This window comes from Balaenoptera physalus (assembly GCF_965194825.1).
Source record: "Balaenoptera physalus genome assembly, chromosome: 7".
NCBI lineage: Eukaryota > Metazoa > Chordata > Mammalia > Artiodactyla > Balaenopteridae > Balaenoptera > Balaenoptera physalus.
In genome coordinates, this window is record NC_138886.1 from 31774461 (window position 1) to 31798449 (window position 23989).

At 35.2% G+C, this 23989-nt stretch overlaps 1 protein-coding gene across 7 annotated transcripts in view; it reads left to right on the forward strand.

Annotated features, from left to right (window-relative positions):
- TEX10 (testis expressed 10) overlaps positions 1-23989 on the forward strand; it is a 53894-nt gene that overhangs the window by 17440 nt on the left and 12465 nt on the right. For all 7 annotated transcript variants that reach the window (XR_014265513.1, XM_082468620.1, XM_082468622.1 and 4 more), the window contains 6 exons: positions 2239-2477; positions 3211-3346; positions 4849-5024; positions 6746-6923; positions 10988-11076; positions 12408-12541. Coding sequence is in view for 6 of the 7 variants with exons in the window: in XM_082468620.1 (XP_082324746.1) it covers positions 2239-2477; positions 3211-3346; positions 4849-5024; positions 6746-6923; positions 10988-11076; positions 12408-12541 (952 nt within the window). In the remaining variant the exon portion in view is untranslated. The remainder of the gene's footprint in view (positions 1-2238; positions 2478-3210; positions 3347-4848; positions 5025-6745; positions 6924-10987; positions 11077-12407; positions 12542-23989) is intronic.

Genomic DNA, 23989 nt, shown 5'->3' on the forward strand with positions numbered 1-23989 from the left:
TGCAAAACTGGGATTAAGTTTTATGTAAGAGCTGTTTTTACTTCCAGTTCACCTTTACCCTGGAAGGGAGGCCCTTAAGGGTCCAGCTTGAAGTAGGGATAATATACCAAAGTCCCCATGTTTGGCAGGCCCTGGGCTTTGTTTAAGACTTTTCCCTGTGAGGCCTCTAAAAGGTTACTTCATTTTTCCAGCCTTTTCTTTGAAATTGGCAGTTGCCTTCAGGTCTTGCTTTATTTTAGATTTGGGGACCCAGTAAATGTTCATTATCTTGTTAGCTCTTGAATGCTTTTGAGTTGTTAAAAGCTATTTCATCCAGCTTTTAAAGTTATTTTCAGGAAGGGGATTAGTTCTAATTACCTGCTGTGTCATTGAAAATGAGAGTTTCCCCAGTGGCCTGCCTCCCTTATAGAATTGGTGGTCGGTTTATTTAGACTTTAAAATTTTGTATAAATTATTGGAGGAGCAGGATGAATTCTCCCAAGTTTGCAGTGTCGACTAAGACCTTCCAGACAGTAATAGATTATGTTGCTTGAGGTAAACTTAGGTATATCTTGGAAAGCTCTCTACCTTTGTTGAAGAAATGTTGCAATTGAGTTTTTGTGTGGTCTAGTCAGTGTAAAATATGCCTTGGTTTTGGGTGCTGAGCAGTTTGGCAAAGAACCTACTGGTAATTTTGGATTTGTGGTATAGATTGCTAGTGGTCTGTCTCAGCTTTCATTCATTCTCCCCTTTCTTAGTGATGGAATTTCCAGTTATTAGCTGGACATATGACTACACAAAATAAAAACTAGATTTCCTAACTTTTTTTGTAGTTAGGAGTGGTCACGTGGGTAATTTCTATTTAAATAGCTCAGACTCCTCCCTCCAGTGTCAGACTTATACATTGAGTTGTTTGATGGCCATCTCTGCCTGGATTTATACCAGAGACACTTTAAGCTCAACATGTTAAAAGTAGAATTTATTTACTGTATATTTGCTCCTCTCTGCTACTTCATCTCCATTTACCAGTCAGCAGTGCTAGAACCCTCGATTCTTCCAATCCTCATCATCCCAAAACTCACATACATGTATACATTTAACCAGACTTCAAATCCAGCTAATTTTTATTCTTCCTAAATGTCCCCCTTTCTCCCAGTTGTACCAACATTGGTTCTTGCACTTGTCATGTCTTGCCTGTATTGCTCAAATAGACATACAACTGCTTCTTTGTTTAGAGTCTTGTAACTCTGATTTTTTCTTTTCCATCCGCAGAATTATCCATCTGAAACAACTTTTCAACCATGTTACTCCTGTGCCTGCAGAGTTGATTTTAGTGTCCTTAGCCTTCAACTCTTTGTTATCTGGTCCCATTTTACTTTCTTAGGCTCATTTGTCATTCCTAGCCCTACATTTGATCCCCTGATAGCACCAGATTTTTAAAATTTTCCTTCCCATGTATTTGTGGTTCCTTACTACTATGTCCTTGCATGCCTAATCCAGGATTAACTTTTTCTTTTAAAATAAGTTAGTTTGAGGTTTTTAAAAATTTAAATCAACTGTACATGTTTCTGAACATGAAAATAAATAGACTCTGCTGTTGAATACATTGTAGCCTGAAATAAGTATTTATATCCTAAGTTGCAAATTTTGTTTTTGTTAAGGTATTCTATTTGAAGTTTTTTTTTTTTTTGAAATTTCTTTGAAGCTTTGAAAGAAATGTGTTTTATTTGGCTAGAAAAAAGTGATTTTAATATGTGAGTCATAAAATTAAGTTGTTTCAGAATAGTGCTTATCTGGACCAGTCTCCTGTTTCACACATAAGGAAATTGTGGCGGGGAGAAATTAGTGATTCTGTTAAGTCAAACTGAGTTAGAAGCAAAATCAAGGTCTACTGTGACCTCCATCCTAATATAAGTATCTGCTTAAAGAAAATCTTCCAAGTGTGTTGAGGTTTTCAAGTCTTCTTACCTCCAAGTTACATCTAGGATTACCAGGCAGTGTTACAAGAGCCTGTACTTTTTGTGTGAATAGCAACTTGGGTAATGAACTGAACAATATGCATTCTTTATGCCTTAACAAGCCTCATTTCATAATGAATGGTTTATTTACAAAACAGTGGCTCTATATTCCCACCTTCTTGGCAGTTTATCCTAGGAGGAATATTTTTTGACCCACTGACAGATTATTTTAAGTATTCTAAGTGAAGCAGGCATGGTAGATATAACACTTAGAGATGTGTGTGTCTTTGTTTGTTTTTAGCATCAAGCATTGCACGATTCTCTCCAATAATGTAGATCATCTCTTACTGAATTTAACACTGTCTGATATCATGGTCTCCCTGGCAAATGCCTCAACTTTGCAGAAGGATTCCAATTGGATAGAAATGATAAGGAAATTTGTAACAGAGACCCTTGAAGATGGCTTTAGGCTAAATAGTAAGCAGCTGAACAGATTGCTTGGGGTCTCGTGGAGGTTAATGCAGATACAACCAAACAGAGGTAGGTGTTACTGCTTTGTCCTTATTTAAGAGGAGCTCTTAAGCATGCTATTTAGAGTCTAGCTTTGAGTTGATGACTTTCAAACATTTCACGTAGTCAAGTTATTTACATTCAAGCCATGAAAGGTAGCTAGCATAATTATAAAGGAATATCTACTTGAACACTGAAATCTTTTATGGCTCAGAGCATCCCTTTCTCAGTGGGTAGGTCCACTCTGAAGCTAATTGGTAGGATTTCTACTAGATTACAGAGTTGGAGTGAAAGGAGGTAGGTGTTATTAAGATGAAATGACAGTGAGCCTAATGATGAAGTACCCTCTTCTGATGTAATTTGACTAGAAATTGATGAATCCTGTTTATCTTTTTACCTTTCTTGTAGCTTGAAGTTATGTTGCATTAAGTCAGTTTTTAGTGTGACTTACCAACTCTTTTCATTCAGAAACAGAGCTTTCCTGTTTGGTTTCCAGCTTATCCACCTTTCTAGTCTGGTTTTTGTCATCCCTGCCTAGGTTTGTTGTCTCTTAGGAAAATTTACACTGCAGTCTCTGGTTGGTTTGACTTTCGTATTAGTCAGGCTATTACTGTAGGATTTTGACAGTAGTCATCAGTTTGTGTCTAAGGTCTGCTTTGTCATAGGAGCAAAGTAAAGTACTTTTGTGCTTTTTAGAAGAATTAAGGGGCTGTTGAAGAAACACTTTTGAATCATATGCAGTTTTTTTCTCTCTTTTTTTTAGAGGCTGTGGAGTCTCTCATTAAGGCAGTTTATACATTGTATCAGCAGAGAGGCCTTCTCCTTCCAGTTCGGACTCTGTTACTGAAGTTTTTCAGTAAAATCTATCAAAAAGAAGAAATGAGATCTTACAGAGTCAGGTAAAGTTTCCTTTGTTATTCTGCCTTTCTTTTTCTCACCAAGTTATTTTGTAGTCTTTTTAAATAATAGACTAGATGGGGTGATTAAATCTTTGGAGAAATTCACTCTTTATATCCTATTTGGTTGCATTTAAGAAAAGAGAAGAAATTTAAGTTTATAAAGAAGCATACATAATAGTGCCAGTAATCTTTATATGCATAACTGAGCAGATAAAAGTCTGTTTGAGCATATATTTCCACTTGTCCACTTAACAGCTAAAGGGCAGTTGGAACAACCTGTAGTAGCCTCAGCCTTTTCTTTTGCCTCACATAAAAATTATGGAGGTTTAACAGCTGGTCCTTAGTGACATATTGAGACATACGGTATAAGAATGAGGGCAGTAGAAGAGGAGGTGTGAAATGGGTGAAGGGGATTAAGAGGTACAAACTTAGTTATAAAGTAAATAAGCCACGGGGATGTAATATATAGCATAAGGAATAATAATACTGTAATAACTTTGTATGGGGATAAATGTTGACTTATCATGGTGATCATTTGTAATGTATGCATACGTCAAATTATTATGTAGTATATACCTAAAACTAACATATAATACCTGTATGTTAAAAATATTTCAGTAAATTTTTTTAAAATGAGGGCAGTAAAAGATGAGAAGGTTTCTGGCGTAGTTTGGTGCTACCAGCTGAAATAGACAACACAGAGGATAGAACTAAAGAATCAGGTTTTTGATATGGTGAGTTTGAGGTTTATTTGGGATAGTCGGGAAGAGATGTTTGGGTGGAACATAGAGATTTGGGATACGTAGGTGGTTGTTAGAATGTATTTGAGTCTTTACTATAAGTCAGGTGCTTTTCTTAATTTCTCAATACTCATACTTTGAAGTGTAGGTACTATTGGCTTCTGTCTTAACAGAAGGAAATGGATGCTTAGGTTAAATAATCTGGTGAGTGTCATGCAACTAAGGGCAGTGGAACGGAGACTTAAGTTCAGGTCTGTCTGACTACAAAGGTCATGCTTAAGTCACTAAGGGGGACAGCAAAAGTGATTGCTGTTACCTGAGTAAGGAGACATTAGAGCATTAACAAGTATATAAAAGAACTGAAATATGAAATAACACAAGTTTGAAGTCATTTAATGTGGGGGCACCCTACACTGAATGCATCAATGACTTAATATAGTGTAATAATTAATGCTAATTAGTATAAATAGTTCACCAAGAGTTAAGTAGTGTCTGTGTCCTTTAAGATAAAAATACAGTTTACATAGTGCCACAAATCACATGAACTTTTAATATAGTGGGTAAAACTTCAGAAACTGCTATAGCTGAATAAATGATGCCAGCCATCTTGTAGGCTCTCACATGTTTAAATAAGTAAATGTGGTGTTATTGGTAGATGATTTGTCACTTTGTGTGGTGTTTTAAGTTAAAAATATTCTTTGTTTAAATTTATTTCCCTTGTCTTTGAAAATTACACTTTATTTCATTCTTCCTTGGCCTTAGGTATCGTAGTAAAGTGTTATCCCGTTGGTTGGCTGGTTTACCATTGCAACTTGCTCATCTTGGCTCCCGAAACCCTGAGCTGTCAACACAGCTTATTGACATTATCCATACCGCTGCAGCACGAGCAAATAAAGAATTACTAAAAAGTTTACAAGTTACTGCTCTCCGAATCTATGGTAAGAGTTTTGTTTAATTATGTGAGTAACAATTGGTCTACCCCAATTTAGGAAAGATGTTTCAAAGGGGAGCTCTTTAGGTTTGCTTTTCCTTTAAATTATTATAAATTAATTATACCATGGGAAAATTAACAAAACATCAAACAGTAAATTCATTTTCACTAGTATTATGTAAATTCATTTTCACTAGTATTATCTATTAGAATAGTTCTAGAAATTAATGGTTGTAGATGCTTCTTGCATTCTTTTTTTTTTTTTTTAATTTATGTATTTTTGTCTGCTTTGGGTCTTCGTTGCTGCGTGCGGGCTTTCTCTAGTTGCAGCAAGCGGGGGTTACTCTTCGTTGTGGTGTGCGGGCTTCTCATTGTGGTGGCTTCTCTTGTTGCGGAGCGCAGGCTGTAGGCACGCAGGCTTCAGTAGTTGTGGCACTCGGGCTCAGTAGTTGTGGCTCGTGGGCTCTAGAGCGCAGGCTCAGTAGTTGTGGCGCACGGGCTTAGTTGCTCCGCAGCATGTGGGATCTTCCCAGACCAGGGATTGAACCTGTGTCCCCTGCATTGGCAGGCGGATTCTTAACCACTGTGCCACCAGGGAAGCCCGCTTCTTGCATTCTTAAATTGTCTTTTAAGCCACATGTTATTCACAAATTTAAAACTGATCAGGTATTTTTATAAAATTCCTTTGAAGCTTTAGTGGCAAATTTTACTTACTTAACCATAATGGATATCTTGTATGACTTTCATCTATTAATAACTTTTTTTATTCATCACTGAAACTTTCATTTTTTAAGCAAAAATATCAATAAAGCATACTGGGATATATACATATATATATATAATTTATATTTATTATTGGAATATAATTCATATACCATAAAATTTGCCATTTTACAATGTACAGTTCTTTGAGTTTTTTAACATAGTCCCATGATTGTGCAATAGTGTTCATTATCTAATTCCAGAATATTTTTATCACCCCAAAAAGAAACTGTACCATTAGTAGTCCCTCCCTACTTTATCCTTCCCCACATCCTGGCAACCACTAATCTTCTTTTCTGTCTCTGTGTATTTGCCTATTCTGGACATTTTTTATAGATGGAATTATACAATGTGGGTCTTTTGAGTCTGGCTTCTTTCACTTAGTATACTGTTTTTAGGATTCATCTATGTTGTAGCATATATCAGTACTTTATTTCTTTTTAATGTTGAGTAGTATTCCATTGTGTGGATGTACCACTTATATTTATCCTTTCATTAGGTGATAGACATTGGTTTGTTTCCACCTTTTGTGGGTAATATTTTAAAATCTGTATTTTTCGGTATTGCTCATATGTGGGGTGGTGTGTGTGTGTGTACACAGATAGGTCTTTGGCTTTAAGTCCATATTATAATTGTGACTGTTTGGCAAAAGTGCTAGTTTTTTGCCATTTTGCTTTGTGTCCAATCCCGTTAACCCCATCATAGTTTTTATTTCAAATAACACATTTGAATGTTACGAAATTAATAGAGTGTTAAACATATCTTTAAATAATGATTGTATTCAGTGTTTTACTCTATACAATACCTTAAGCCATACATACATGCTTTGTGATAAAACTTTTTTCCATGTAATTGATGTATTAGAATTCAACATAACACAGTGAAAATAATCACTTAATCTGCTTTATTAATTTAACTCTGGTTTGTATATCTTTTTTAGTTTAACTTATCTTCTTACCCCACTAGATCCACAAGAAGGCACTATGGTGGTTCTCCCAGCAGAGTCTCAACAGCTTTTGGTCCAGCTTGTATATTTTCTACCCAGTCTGCCTGCTGATTTGCTTTCTCGGTTAAGTCGTTGCTGTATTATGGGAAGACTCAGTTCAAGTTTGGCTGCCATGCTTATCGGGATACTGCACATGAGGTAACATGCTCAAGTGAGCTGTATTTTAAGTGTATAATCTCCCCCCTCCCTTTGTCCTTTTACTGGCAATTCATGAACTGTAGAGGATTTTTAAAATACTGCTCCTCCCTTCATTTGCTCTTAATGCAACAGTTAAAACTGTCGATACTATTTTTAGATAGAGGAAGTTCACTAGAGTAAGACTGTTTCAGATTATTTGTTTAGTGACTTGTGTAGGTGGATTGGAATAAGGGTTAAAATTCAAAAGTATGCAGTGAGGGTTCAGTGGCAGGTGAGAGTACTGTGCTTAAAACCTTCGGTGCTACGAAATGGCCGTACAGACCTTCCTTTCTGGAAGGGAGCTCAGAATTTAATGTAGCTGACGAAATAAATAAGTTTGTAGACTCAGACAAGGAATCACTTGAAATATCTTTGTGTGTGTGTGTGTGGCAAAATATACATAACATAAAACTTACCATTTTAACCAGTTTTAGGTATACAGTTAAAACTGTTCAGTGGCATTAAGTACATTCATATTGTTGTGCATCCAGCACCACTATTCATCTCCAGAACTTTTCATCATCCCAAACTGAAACTCTGTACTAATCATTTCCCCTTCCCCCAGCCCCCGTTTACCACTATTTTTATCTCCATGATTTTGATTATTCTAGGTAACCTCATATAAGTGGAATCATACAATATTTTCCTTTTGTGTTTTGCTTATTTCACTCAGTGTAGCTTTTCAGGGTTCATCCATATTGTAGCATGTTTCACAGTTTCCTTTTTTAAGTCTGAATATTCAATATTCCATTGTATTCCATTATACCACATTTTGTTTATTCATCTGTTGATGGACTCTTGGTTGTTTCTACCCTTTGGCTATGGTGCATAATGCTGCTCTGAACACTGGTGTACAGATACCTGTTTGAATCCTTTTAATTCTTTTGGCTATATACCCAGAAGTGGAGTTGCCGGATCATATGGTAATCTGTTTAATTTTTCAAGGAACTGCCATACTGTTTTCCATAGTGACTGTACCATTTTACTCTGAAAGGTCTTATAACTAATAGTGTTTCATATTGCGAGTGTTCAAAGTATTCTTAAAAACTTCATGTCTGTATCAGGCATGGTACTTTAGTATTCAGCAACATTTGTTACTGATTGTGGCCTATGGACAGGGTCTGATATGGTTTTAGGCAGAACTGAAAACTTGAAGACTAGCTTCCTTGTGGCTTCTTGTACAGATCCCCTATCCCAGTTCAACAGGAGTAGCTCATGTTATTAGTAGATTTTCTTTAGCTTTGTTTGCCAGTTTCTTCATACCAGTATAGGACATATGTTTGAATGTTGTCACCCAGAGTGTGCTTTGTAACTGATGATAACATTTCCTTTTAGCAAAAGAGAGCTGTTGGCAATGTGTTGTTTGTATGTGAAAATTCAAGGTTTATTTCTGTGTTCATGTGCATTAAAGACAGACTTGGTCTTAATTTGAAGTACTCTAAACATTTATTAGTTTTCCATGTTTTCCTTTCTTAGAAATTAAAAAACAAAACAAAACAAAAAAACCAAAGCCCTGCTCTTTGTCTAGTGCAGCACTTAAATGCTAGGCCTTTAAAGAAATATTATTTCTTTTCTTATAACGTAAGTGGTTTCAAGTTAATAAAACTTCCAGTGGAGGGCACTGTTCCTTTGATATAACTATTGGAGGCTCTGTTTTAACATTCATTTAAAAGCACCTTTTGAACACTTCTTGAAATTGATTCTCTTTGGAAGCTATATTTAATATCTTTATCAGTTATGATTGACTTATGCTTAATAACTTTTGTCAAGGATTTTTTCAAAAGTTTTTTTTTACTTTTTTCTTTTTGTGGATTTGTGGTGAGTATTGAGAAAATCTATTAATTTACAAATAATGGTCATAGGGGTTTATAATTATTAAGAGCAGAATGTCATTGTAGTTAAAAGTACCCTAAGTTAAATTTTGCTTTTTAGTATTTGCACAGAGTCTGTTAGTAGACTTCTCTTTCTGTAGATGTATTGTTCCTATCTATTCAAATTAATCTCTCTTAAAAAATAAAACAAAATTGGGACTTTTCAACTTTCTCAGGCCAGTGGCATTATTATTGTATCACTTTTCCGAGATTTAGAATTTAAGAAATTAAGAATATTTCCTTAGAAATAACCTGGGTTATTTCATATGTTTAGTTTTCTCTTCAAAATATCCCTTTCTGTCCCTGATCATGAGTATAAACTAGCCAGCTTTTTCATTATCTCCCACCTGTACTATTATAGCAAGTAGTCTTGCTTCTTAGGCCCATGTATTTTGTGCACTGTTGGCAGATTAATTTTCCTGAAATATTCCTTTAATCATTTCTGATTTTCATCTGTTACATTAATTGGACTGTGAGATCTAGTTCACTTCAGGTATTGTAGTTCTGATGCTCTGCTGTCTCTGTCTGAGAGACTTGAAGAGCAGGTTACCAGCAAAGAATATCAGTGTGTTCCATGCATGAAAAACTCATCAGCTAAAAAACTGTTGGTGTTCATTTTATCTTTTAAAAAGTGTACTTAGAATTCCTGCTCCTACCTTTTTTACCATCTACTTAGAGCTTTTTTGAGTTTGATTTTTCCCCCTATCTGTGTTGTTCTACTGGCCTTTACTCATTCCTTATCCTCTCTGCTCCTAGTTTATTTACAGCTGGGTTGGGGAACATAAGACGTAAATGTGGAAAGGTAATCTACACTGTTAGATAAAAATATCAGAGAAGGGAGAAGTTCTTGGACTGAGAAATTCGGCTTGGTTTTTAAGTAGAGTGAATATGTGAGCTGGACTGCCAGGAACAGTTCTGGTTTACTTCTTTGGTCCCCAGCACGTTTAGTAATAGCATCCCCTTTTACTCTCAGAAGTGTTCTGGCTTGGATAGTATATATATTCATCATAGTTTTAAGGACAGCGTGATATATTGCTTGTCTTTTGTCCAAACTAGACTCTTAAATGGATTTCCTACCCGCTTTAGCCACCGGATGGCACAGTTTTCACTGGGTTTAAGAGGATATTAGTTTGTTTTCTAATCACCATTTTGTACTCCTTTCCATTGAGCATCTCTGATGTTTTATAACCTCGTAGCTTGTGGTATTCCCTCCATAGCCCTTTGCTTATTGTGGGAATGATAATCAGAAGAGTGTTTCCATTATTTTTAACTCCCCAACTTCTAAGAATGTTAATAAATACAGTTATTTCATAGGTAAAAAATTTTTAGTGCTTCTAGTTGAATTAGAAATTCCTAATTTTGTCTGACATTTATTCAGATTTCTGTGATAAAAATTTGTAGTTTCAGCTTGTTGGATCTGATCATTCTCAGCTTTTTTTTTTTTTTTTTTTTGCTGTATCCATGGTTGACATTTGCTCTATTCCTTCTTAGACTTACCTTGAAGAGAGTTTTTAAAGGAGTCACTGGAAACTGATCTCATAGCAGGAACCAGATAATCCTCATTTAATGAGAAGCTGCTGTACATTTAGCTGTTCCCTGGAGTCCCCTACCAGTACTTCAGCCACAATATTGTGAAGTAGACCTAGTTACAACTTACAAAAGAATAGGAACACATAGTTATCTTAGAGTGGCTTTAAATTGAAGTATTCTTTGCCTAATTAAGATACTTCTGCTTAGGTAGGAAGCAGGAACTTGTTTAAACTTAACTCATTTATGTAAGCAAGGTAAGACTTTATAAAAATCAAGCAGTAAATACATAGCAGCTGAATGTACTACTGAAAAGCAAAACTTTATCTTGGCTCCTTGGGTCTGATTTTCAAGTGGTGTGGAAAACTTTTTAAGTTTGTACGATATTTGTGGACCAATTATGCTTTTCAGTGAAACTTTACATAAATATAAATAAGTTAGAAGTTACATTTTCCATATTGTGGTATTTGAACCCTTATATATAAAGTTAATACATACTGTGGATTTTGTTTAAGCTATTAAATTAGACTTGTTTTCAATAAAGAAAAATGGTTATATATGCTGTGCTTTATTCTTGAGTCTTCAAGTGGTCACTTCTCGTAATAGTTCTCCCATTGTTTATTATAGATCATCATTTTCTGGATGGAAGTCTTCAGTTAAAGACTGGTTGATGAGTGATGTGGACTACTTCAGCTTCTTATTTTCAACACTTACAGGTAACCACATTGATCTGCCAAGTTGAGGAAAGGAAAAAAGCCTAGCATGAAGATTCTCCTGAGATTTACTCTCATACCTGTTTGGCTCTAAGTTTTGAACCCCATTGCATACTTTAAAAAGTTGATGAACAGAATATCCATTTTAAACATGTTTGAAATGTTTAACATGATAGGAAGAATATCAGATTTCAATTAGCCATTTTTTTCATTTCGTTGACCTCAAAGCAAAATTAGTAAAATGAGTCTAGAAATGTTATAAGTTCGATTTCTAAGTATTATTACTATTGTTTTAAATGATGTACTGTCTCAGTATTTTTGTTTTGTACTTGGATGATGAAGATGAGAATCTTTGAAATTTTCTGAAGACTTGAAATTTGGAGACTTAATTAATATGTTAAGTCAGAATCCAAAAAGAACTTGACAGGTTTCTGATATGGAGCTGAATCTAGCAAGATAAAAATTATATAAAAGATAAAAGTAGACTCCTTCATGTTTATTTGATAGTTTTGGATGTACACATTTGAGATGGAGGTGAAGGCTTTATGTTTTAATAGTAGTACTGGTCAAAAGGTTTAGTGGTTTTAGGAAACTCATTAGGAATCAGTAGTGGGGTGTAGCTTCCAAACTAGATGATGACTCTCTAGGGCGTGTTCCCGGAAATATAGTGATCTGAAAATATCAAAGCAGGTAGCTAGGGTCAGACCACATTGCAAGTATTCTGATCATTCCAAGAGCTGTCTTTCAGGAGGGACTTTGGCAAGTTGTCTATATAGGTCAGGCCAAGTGTAATAGAGGTGGTAAGAGAATCAGAAATTTTATTATGTAAGGTATGGTTGAAGGAACTGCATTGTCAAAAAAAAAACTTAGGAGGGATGGAGTAGTTTTAAAACATTTGAAGGGCTATTATGTAAGAGAATATAGAGTTTGGTATTTGTATGAATGAGTATATTATTTTACTTGTTCAATAGCTTTTTTAAACCTACCATTAATTAGAACGATTATGCCTTTCACAGTTATTTAAGTAAAGGTGGTAATGCCCCCAATATTAGGGGTAAAACCTGTTTCTTGCTGTATCATAGATTGAGTCAGGTTACATCCTTTGTGAACATAATTATATGAATTTTACTACATTACATTACATTGCTAGCATTTCATTTTTAAAAATACTACACATGAAATACAGAAATTCAGAGGAGACAAGGTAACTTAAGGAAGAATTTAACTTGAAGATACATGTCATCTGTTTTTAAAAAATTAATAAAGAATGTCACTTGCTTTGTGATTTATTTATTTATTTATTTATTTATTGGCTTTCTTTATACCCAAATTAGGGTTTTCAAAAGAGGAGCTGACTTGGCTTCAGAGCCTTCGAGGAGTTCCTCATGTCATCCAGACGCAGCTTTCCCCTGTGCTGCTTTACCTTACTGACTTGGATCAATTTTTACACCATTGGGACGTAACAGAGGTAATTGTCCATTTTAAAAGAAACTCATAATTACTAGAATTCAGTTAATCAACCGCCAATAGTTGCTGTATGTTAGGGTTGCCTTGTATAAGATACTTTTAGAGATTCAGAGTAGTATAAGACACAGTCCATGTTCTGAAAGTGCTTGTGATCCTTGGATAGATGTCTGTTTCTAAAAGAAGAGTATTTTCATTATAAGTTATGCCAATATAATAGAATAAATTAGCAATTTGAACGATAGAGACAAATTTATTTTCTTTTGTCTAGCATAGGGAAGAAAGGATGGATCCATCTATGGAAAAGAGGAAAGGCTTCATAGAAAAGGAAGAATTTGACTTAGGTATTGAAGGATGAATAAGAGGGTAGGATTTGGTATTCTGAAGGTGGGTTTTTCTAATCAGAAAAGATTATTCGGCAGTTCCTTTGGTTTTAAGAATTAGTATGTAGTTTATCAGAGTTAAATTTTAAACCCTAATTTCTCCTTAAATTTTTAAGTTCAACTTACAAATCTTATTTTTTAGATAAATACAGTAAATTTAAGGAATCATTTTAAAGGGAGACTTTGATTATATTTTATTCCTTTTACAAACTATTTAAAACTTTAAAACTGTTTAAATAACTTAATATATTCACTATTCGTCAAGTAGTTCAGTTTTTTGACAAACCTTCACAAATGTTACAGTAAATCTTAAATATTTAATAAATTTATATAAGTATGATAAATCTTAATATCTTTAAGTTTCGGTACTGTTTATAGTGAAATTCAAATTAAAACCACAAGTCTAAATTAATTATTGATATGTTTTAAATTGGAATTACAGGGCTGATCTTTTACCCTAATAGTCAAAATTGTCTTCTGTGTTACAAATATGTAAACTAAATATGTAAAAACATCCTAACTGTTAATACTAAGGATTTGAGTCTCTAAAAACATGTATCTATTAGTTAATTTCTGTTATTTATTTCTTCAGTTTCTTTCCTTGCATTGGAAAGGTGCTTGCCCAGTAGGAATGCCATTGTGTCATCCCAAATAATTTTGGTTTAAACCTTGCAAATTCTGAGGTTATGTTCTCTGCTGGCCAGTTTTTTTTTTAATGACTCAGAAGGTTTCTGGTTAGGACACTGACTATATATTCTTTTCTTGTAACTCCTAATTGCTAGGCCATAAGCCTTTTTTTTTTTTTTTTTAAACCACTTTGTCAGTGTTCTCAGCAAGGTAGTCTCTGGAACCTACATCTGTTTTGTTGCTATACCAATTGATTTTTATTAAAATCAACTGATCTATTTACTACTTCTTTCGTTCTGTTCCTGAATACTCTTCATGTTCTTCCTGTCCCTTAGGGCTATACCTTTTGTAGATGTTTAACACATTTCTCTCATGGTTTTGTTTGACTCTGATCACAATACTTAAGTCATGCCAATGACACTTTGTTCTTTTTATTACCCTGGTGCCTATATATATGAACATATATAGGCTCTGAAAAAATAGTGGATTTTAAAAAGTGAAAAATAATGAATTGGGTAACCAACGTAATTATTTAACATCTGAAATTTTATATTAATCCATAGTAAGTGAAGAGAGCTAAGAAAGACTGAGATTGAGGCCTTGAATACTAGATTGGGAAGTTTAGGTTTGCCAACAGTAGTATTGGTAGTTGTTTTGTAGGACAGACTGTTTCTAATGTTTTTAAACTGTATCATGCTGTATTGGAAAAACCATTGTATGGGGATAAGTGGGCCCCAGATTCCCGGCATAGATTTGTTAGTGTCTAGTTTGGTAACTTGGACAACTCCATTAATATTTCTCTGACAATTACATTATCTGTGTAAAGCCAAGACACAATTGTCATGAAAATGTGATCAGTTATATTTCTGAGTGTACCTTTGGCAAGAACATGTATTAAACTTCAAGGTTGCTGTCTTTGAAATGTTAAGACATACATTAGGAAAAATCTGAAAGTTTTGGTTTTAGTTTTTGAAGTTTTTAAGTGAAGATGTCAATTTTATTTTGGATAAAATTTGCCATATTTAAGTTGGCCTCTTCATGTGAAATTATTTGAAATATATAGTTTTTGACAGCCTTAGTATAAAAATTTATTTTTCTAATTTTTTTTTTGGAGTAGGTATTGTCACAAAGTACAATTTAGAAGAATAGAAGGATAATAGTAAAAAGTGTTCCTCCATTCCCTATCTCCCAGCCATCCGTTTTCCCTCCCTAGTTTCTAAATGTAGTCTTTTTTTTTTTTTTAATTTTTATTGGAGTATAGTTGCTTTACAGTGTTGTGTTAGTTTCTGCTGTACAGTAAAGTGAATCAGTTATACGTATACATATATCCCCTCTTTTTTAGATTTCCTTCCCATTTAGGTCACCACAGAGCATTGAGTAGAGTTCCCTGTGCTATACAGTAGGTTCTCATTAGTTATCTAGTTTATACACAGTAGTGTATATATTGTCAATCCCAATCTCCCAATTCATCCCACCCTCTCTCCCCCGGCTTGGTATCCCTAAGTTTGTTCTCTACATCCGTGTCTCTGTTTCTGCTTTGCCAATAAGTTCATCTGTACCATTTTTCTAGATTCCACATAAAGCAATATTATATATTTGTTTTTCTGACTTACTTCACTCTGTATGACAGTCTCTAGGTCTATCCATGTCTCTGTAAATGGCAGTATTTCATTCCTTTTTATGGTTAAGTAATATTACATTGTATACGTGTACCACATCTTTATCCATTCCTCTGTTGATGGACATTTAGGTTGCTTCCATGTCCTGGCTATTGTAAATAGTGCCTCAGTGAACACTGGGGTGCATATCTTTTTGAATTATGGTTTTCTCCAGCTATATGCCCAGGAGTGGGATTGCTGGGTCATATGGTAGTTCTATTTTTAGTTTTTTGAGGAACCCCCATATTGTTCTCCATAGTGGCTGTACCAATTTACATTCCCACCAACAGTGTGTGAGGGTTTCCTTCACATCCTCTCCAGCATTTATCGTTTCTAGGTTTTTTGATGATGGCCATTCTGACCGGTGTTAGGTGATACCTCATCTAAATGTATTCTTTTAGGTAACTTTTGTGTCGTCACAAGTGGTTACATGTGTTCTTTTGGTTTTCTCCTTTTATAGAAATAACATACTCTGTACACTGATTTGGATCTCGCAGTTTTCACTTAGTATATTTGCGGTCATTTCTTCTGAAAGAATTGTATGACCTTGCTGTTAGTGATGGAAATAGTAATTAACAGGGAAAGATCACAAAGGGAAAAGGAATCTCTAGACAGAGATACTGTTTCCAAATGGAGATGTCTATTCCAGAGCCAATGAAATGTTTTAAGGTTAATTTTATTTGTGATTTACAAAATTTTGAATGGTTTTAAAAGTTATTTTTTAACTAAGTTCTGAAGGATAATAATAAAACATTAATCTAGTTTAAGAAATAGAATGTTTTTCATTATTTTTGAAACCCCTATGTGCTTTTCTCCTTTCCCTTTAGAGTAACACTCTTAAATTTTATCATACTCTTGCTCCTTTATAGTTTTACCATATTAGCATGTAACTCCAAACCATATTGTTTAGTTTTACATGTTATTGAACTTTTTAAAAGTGAAATATTTTTTAGTAATTTCCTTTTTATTCATTCAGTATACTCTCTCAGATACCCACGTTAATGTGTAAGCAGTTGTTCATTCTTTTTCATTGCTGTGTAGCATTCCATTGTAATCAGATATCATGATTGATGGTTTTTCATAGTTTCAGTATTTTTATCATTCCATTTTTATCTCCACTTTTGGCATGTTAACTTTGCCTCTTATGTTTTTAACCATTTGCTCTTCAAGTTAATACAACCTACCTTCTATACTGTACCACTTCATGTCATAATGTAGTGTGTAATGATGTGTGAGGTTATTCATATTTTTGTTTCTCTGCATGTAATGCGTGGTTTTTTTTTTTCTCTGCATGCTTTTTTTTTTTTACAAGTTTTAAAGATTTTTCCTTTTATCACATTTTTTCCAGCAGTTTGATTATATTAATACCTTTTTTTCCCAATGCTTTGAAATGTCAAATGAGTAATTTTGTTCTCTTTTATTTTTAAACTATTTGCAGAGACAACACAAAATTGTATAATGTTACATTTATTTTAACCTACACTTCTTCCTTCATAAGGTTACTTGTCTAAACATTTCACTAACGTACAATTTTAAACTGAGAAAAAGAACAAAGTTACAAGTGTGACAATTTATCAGGAATAGATTGAGTGACAGCTGTAACTAGAATCAGAATTAGTAGATTATTTTAATAGTTCCAGGAAGAGTATAATTTACAAAAGTACATTTGAATGATGTTAGGAAGATAGCAGGAGGAATTATTTGCTTAGTCAAATAATTTCTTTTACTTAGTAATATTTATTTAAGGTTCCTCCATGTGTTTTCATGACTTCATAGCTCATTTCCTTTTAGCACTGAATAATATTCCATTGTCTGGTTATATCAGTTTATCCATTTACCTACTGAAGGACATCTTGATTACTTTGAAATTTTGGCAGTTGTGAATAAAGCTGCTATAAATATCTGTGTGTAGGTTTTTGTGTAGACATAAGGTTTCAACTCCTTTGGTTAAATACTAAGGAGAGCAGTTGCTGGATCATATGGTAAGAGTGTATTTAATATTGTAAAAAACCACCAAACAGATTTCCAAAGTGCTGTACCATTTTGTATTTCCACCAGCAGTAAATGGGAGTTTCTGTTGCCCCACATCCTTGCTAGTATTTGGTATTGTCAGTGTTCCAGATTTTGGTCATTCTAATAGGTGTGTAGTGGTATCTCATAATTGTTTTAATTTGCATTTCCCTGATAACATATGATTTGGAGTATTTTTTCATATGCTTATTTGCCATGTGTCTTCTTTGGTGAGGTGTCTGTTATGGTCTTTGGCTGATTTTAAAATTAGGTTATTTTCTTATTGTTGGATTTTAAGAATTCCTTGAATATTTTGGATTTTCTCCTAATCTGTGGCTTATCTTTTCAGACTTCTGACATTGTCTTTCACAAAACAAAAGTTTTTAATTTTAATGACATCCAACTTATCAGTTATTTCATTCATGCATTGTGCCTTTAGTGTTGTATCTAAAAAGTCATCATACTCAGGGTCATCTACATTTTTCCTCTTATGTTATCTTCTAAGAGTTTTATAGTTTTGCATTTTACATTTAGGTCTGTTGGGATCCATTTTGAGTTAATTTTTGTGAAGGGTTGAAGGTCTGTGTCTAGATTCATTTTTTTTTTCATATGGATGTCCAGTTATTACAGCACCATTTGTTGAAAAGACAGTCTTTGCTCCATTGTCAAAGATGAGTTGACTATGTGGGTCTCTTTCTGTTCCATTTATTTATTTATCCTTTTGCCAGTAGCACACTGTTTTGATTACTGTAGCTTTATAGTAATTTTTGAAATCGGTTAGTGTCGGTCCTACAAATTGTTCTTCACCTTCAATATATATTGACTATTCTGGGCCTTTTGCCTCTTTGTATAAACTTTAGAATCAGTTCATGGATCTCCACAAGGTGACTTGGTAAGATTTTGGTTGGATTTATGTTGAATGTATAGATCATGTTGGGAAGAACTGACATCTTGACAATATTGAGTCTTCCTATCCATGAACATAGAATATCCTCCATTTATTTAGTTCTTTGATTTTGTTCATCAGAGCTTTTTAGTTTTCTTCATATAGACCATATATATATTTTATTAGATTTATACCTAAATATTTCATTTTTGGGGGTGCTAATGTAAATCGTATTATGTTTTTAATTTCAAATTCCGTTTGTTCATTGCTGATATTTAGGGAAGCGGTTTGACTTTTATATATTAATGTTGTATACTGCAACCTTTCTATAATTACTTATTAGTTCCAGGATTTTTTTCTGTTGATTGTTTCAGATTTTCTACAAAGATGACCATGTGATCTGTGAACAAAGACCACCCAATGAATTTTAAATTTTAGATAATGGGTTTTTTTTTTTTTTAACATCTTTATTGGAGTATAATTGCTTTACAATGGTGTGTTAGTTTCTGCTTTATAACAAAGTGAATCAGTTATACCTATACATATATCCCCATATCTCTTCCCTCTTGTGTCTCCCTCCCTCCCATCCTCCCTATCCCACCCCTCTAGGTGGTCACAAAGCACCGAGCTGATCTCCCTGTGCTATGCGGCTGCTTCCCACTAGCTATCTATTTTACATTTGGTAGTGTATATATGTCCATGCCACTCTCTCACTTTGTCCCAGCTTACCCTTCCCCCTCCCCATATCCTCAAGTCCATTCTCTAGTAGGTCTGTGTCTGATAATGGGTTTTTTAATCTCAACTTTTTTGGTTCATCTTCTGTTTCTCTTACATTCATTTTTCTTTAACTACTTGAATATATTTATAGTAGTTGTTTTAAAGTTCTTGCCTGCTAATTCCGTCATCTCTTTTGATTGCTTTTTCCCCTGGTTATGTGGCACATTTTCATGTTTTTAGCATGTCTGGTAGTTTTTGAGTGTATATTGGGCAATGGAAATTTTATGTGGTGGATTTTGTTGTCTTTTAAAGAGTGTTTTGCTTTGTTCTGTCAGGCAATCAAGTTACTTGAGTTATCACCTTTATCCTTTAGGGTCTTGTTTTTAAATTTTGTTGGGGTGGTTTATTAGAGCAAGTAGCCTTTACCAAGGCAAGGATCAGCGAACTACAGCCTGTAGGCCAAATCTTGGTGGCCCTATTTTTGTGCCATCCTTGAGCTAAGAGCAGGGTTTACTTTTTTTTAAAAAACATATTTATTTATTTAGGCTGTGCCGGGTCTTAGTTGTGGCATGCGGGATCTTTTTTAGTTGCGGCATGTGGACTTCTGAGTTGTGGCAGGCGAACTCTTAGTTGTGGCATGCATGCAGGATCTAGTTCCCTGACCAGGGATTGAACCCAGGCCTCTTGCATTAGGAGTGTGGAGTCTTACCCACTGGACCACCAGGGAAGTCCCTGTTTACATTTTTTTGACAGTTGTTAAAACAGAAAATACCGTAAGAATATGTGGCAGAATCTGTATGTGACCTGCAAAGCCTAAAATATTTACTCTTTGGCCTTTTATAGAAAAAGTTTGCTAACTCCTGCCCTAGTGCTAATTTAGCCCTACTATTAGTAGGTTTTTTTTCTGAGTATCATCTGAATGACCTGGTTGTTCTATGAAGACACTCCATGCTGGCTGGTTAGGACTCAAACATCTCTCTTCCCTGTTTGAGCTTTGGGAATTCTTTTGCTCACAACTCTGCTGCTTCTTTGGCCATGTGGAATTTCATCACCTTGTGCGTGTACAGCTTTTTATTCATCAACGTATCTGAGGAGACTGGAGCTGTCTCTCAGGCAAAGAGGATAAGAATTTGGCTTTGTCAAATGGCCTCTCTTGGAGGACAGAGAATCCATTCAACCTTTTGACCATCTTGCTGAGCTGAATTGAGAAAATAGGAGACTCAAGAGGCCTCTGAGGGGCCTGATCCCCTCCAGCATTTCCCAGATTCTTAAGCTGCAAAAGCAGAGAGGCTTAAAAGCTAAGGCAGTAACCCTCTGTGACTCATCGTCCTAAGGAAACAATGATTAGTTTAAGTTGCTGGCCTGGAAGTGGGTTGGGTCTTCAGTGTACACATAAGCTCTCATTGCAGACTCTTTTTTTTCTTTTAATTTTATTTATTTATTTTTGGCTGCATCGGGTCTTTGTTGCTGTGTGTGGGCTTTCTCTAGTTGCAGCGAGCGGAGGCTACTCTTTGTTGTGGTGCACGGGCTTCTCATTGCGGTGGCTTCTCTTGTTGTGGAGCACGGGCTCTAGGCACTCGGGCTTCAGTAGTTATGGCTCTAGAGAGTAGACTAAGTAGTCATGGCACACGGGCTTAGTTGCTCTGCGGCATATGGGATCTTCCCGGACCAGGGATTGAACTCGTGTCCCCTGCATTGGCAGGCGGATTCTTAACCACTGTGCCACCAGGGGGAGCCCCTCATTGCAGACTCTTAAAGGCTGTAACTTAGTAATGGGGACACACACATACATAACATGAATATAGATTAAAGGAGAATTTCACGAAACAATTGCTGAGGACCTCTGAAAACATTGAAAACCATAAAACATTACTGAGAGATATTAAAGATGATTTAAATACATGCAGGGATATATAATGATCATGGATTGGGAGACTCCAATATTGTACAAATAATAGCTCTCTCTAAATTAATCTCTAGTATAGATTCAGTGTAATCCAGATCAAAATCAGAGCAAATGTTTTTGTGGAAATTGAAAAGGTGATTCTAAAATTTATATTGAAATACAGAGGAACAAGAATAACAAGAAAGTGTTGAATAAAAATAAAGCCTGAGGGCTTGTACTATCAAATATCTATTACAAAGCCATGGTAATTAAGCAGTTGGCATAATAGGAAAACACAAGTGGGGCACAAAAGGACTCTGAACACAAACATGCTTCCAATACTAGGGAACCCTTGGGTGGTCTTCAGAGGCAGCTTGGTTGAAGTGAGTTTGTTCCCCCCACCAACCACGTACGTAAAGAAATACTGGGGTAAGGAAAGAGCCCCAGAATAGAGGCAGGTTGTCTATCTCTTTCTTATCGTTTTTTATTATTCATTGATAATAGTTGAGACATGGCCAACAGGGGAAAGGTAAAATGTAATCTGCCAAAGGTAAATTTGACGACACTTTCTTAGAACAATTGAGCCGTTTTGTAGTGTGAGTATTTGGAAATTTTCATTCTGTAAATATATTCCGTGATGTAATTTTATTGGTAAGTGAAAGAATCTCTAAATCTGAATTTTAGTATTTTAATAATTATAATTTCTTTCTTTTACTTGCTCTTTTTAACATTTTAATATAGCAATAAAAAGATTTTATAAAAAGTGTTAGGTGCATGACATTTCTGTATATTTCCTGATAAAATTAGGTAGAAAATACTTCAATGTAGAAATTAAATGTACAAAACCTTCTTAAGAAAAATGAAGTTTTCTATTTTAAAAAAACCCTTAATTTCCACATTGTACCAAATTAGCATGCCTGTTCTGGAATTGTGCAGTGTGAGGTCAGGGTTCTGAAGTATGCAAGTTTTTGTTAACACTGTAATTGCAGAAGTGAGGATTGCCTGTATTTGTGTATGTTTATGTGTGTGCATACATCTATGTGTTTATATTTTTATTTACTTTTACTTTGAAACATTTTCAAACTTTGAGAAAAATTATAACTACAGGACAAAGAACTTCTATTTTCTTAGACTATTTGACAGAATGCCCGTACCTCATATTTCAGCATACAGGCATACTTTGTTTTAAAGCGCTTTGCAGATACTCTTTTTTACAAACTGAAGATTTGTGGCAACCCTGCATCGAGGATGTCTGTTGGTCTTCATTTTTCCAACAGCATTTGTACTCTTCATGTCTCTGTGTCACAGTTTGGTAATTTTTGCAATATTTCAAACTTTTTCATTGTTACTATATTTCTTATGGTGATCTGTGATCAGTGATCTTTGACATTGCTATTGTAATTGTTTTGGGGCATTACGAACCATGCCCACATGAGACGGTCAACTTAATGAATGTGTGTGTTCTGACTGCTCCACCAACCAGCCCTCCCTCATCTCTCTCCCGATTCCCTGAGACACAACAATACTGCCATTAGGCCAATTAATAACCCTACAATGGCCTATAGGTGTGTTCGAGTGAAAGGAAGAGTTGCACAACTCTTACTTTAAATCAAAAGCTAGAAATAATTATAAGCTTAGTGAGGAAGGCATGTTGAAAGCCAAGATAGGCTGAAAACTAGACCTTTCTGCCAGTTAGCCAAGTTGTGAATGCAAAAGAAAAGTTCTTGAAATTAAAAGTGCTATTTCAGTGAACACAGGAATGATAAGAAAGTGAAACAGCCTTATGATGACATGGAGAAAGTTTGAGTGGTCTGGATAGAATATCAGACCACCTACAACATTCCCTTAAGCCAAATCTAGGGCAAAGCCCTAACTCTCTTTGATTCTGTGAAGGCTGAGAGAGGTGAGGAAGCTGCAGAAGAAAAGTTTGAAGGTAGCAGAGGCTGGGTCATGAGGTTTAAGGAAAAGAGCTGTCTGCATAACATTAAAAGTGCAAGATGAAGCAGCTGATGGAGAAGTTGCAACAAATTATCCAGAAGATCTAACTAAGGTATTATTGAAGGTGGATACACTAAACAGCAGGTTTTCAGTGTAGACAAAACAGCTTTATATTGGAAGAAGTTGCCATCTAGGACTTTCATAGCTAGAGAGGAGAAGTCAGTGCCTGGTTTCGAAGCTTCAAAGGTCAGGCTGACTTGTTAGGGGCTAATGTGGCTGGTAACTTTAAGTTGAAGCCAACACTCATTTACCGTTCTGAAAATCCTAGTGCCCTTAAGAATTATGGACTTCCCTGGTGGTGCAGTGGTTAAGAATCCGCCTGTCAATGCAGGGGACATGGGTTCGAGCCCTGATCTGGGAAGATCCCACATGCCGCGGAGCAGCTAAGCCCATATGCCACAACTACTGAGCCTGCGCTCTGCAACAAGAGAAGCCACCGCAATGATAAGCCCACACACCGCAGTGAAGAGTAGCCCCTGTTTGCTGCAATTAGAGAAAGCCTGTGTGCAGCAACGAAGACCCAACGCAGCCAAAAATAAAATATAAATAAATAAATTTTTTTAAAAAAGAGAAGTGAGCAGAAAAAAAAACAGTTAAAAAAAAAGGAATTATGCTGAATCTTCTCTGCTTGTGTTCTGTAAATGAAACAACAAAGCCTGGATGACAGCACATCTGTTTACAACATGGTTTACTGATTATTTTAAGCCCACTGTTGATACCTTCTGCACAGAAAAAAAGATTCCTTTCAAAATATTACTACTCATTGACAATGCACCTGGTCACCCTAGAACTCTCATGGAGATGTACAATGAGATTATTGTTTTTTTCATGCCTGCTCACACACATCCGTTCTGCAGTGCATGGATCAAGGAGTCATTTAGACCTTCAACTCGTATTATATAAGAAACACATTTCGTAAAGCTATAGCTGCCATAGATAGTGATTCATCTGATGGATCTGAGCGAAGCAAATTGGAAACTCTCTGGAAAGGATTCATCATTCTAGATGCCATTAAGATCATTCGTGATTCATGGCAAGAGGTCAAAATATCAGCATTAAGAGGAGTTTGGAAGAAGTTGATCCCAACCCTCATGATTTTGAGGGGTATTCTAGACTTCAGTGGAGGAAATAAGTGCAGATGTGGTGGAAATAGCAAGAGAACTAGAATTAGAAGTGGAGTCTGAAGATGTGACTTTTATTGTAGATATCTCATGATAAAACTTTTAATGGATGAGTTGCTTCTAATGGATAAGCAGAGAAAGTAGTTTCTTGACATGGAATCTACTCC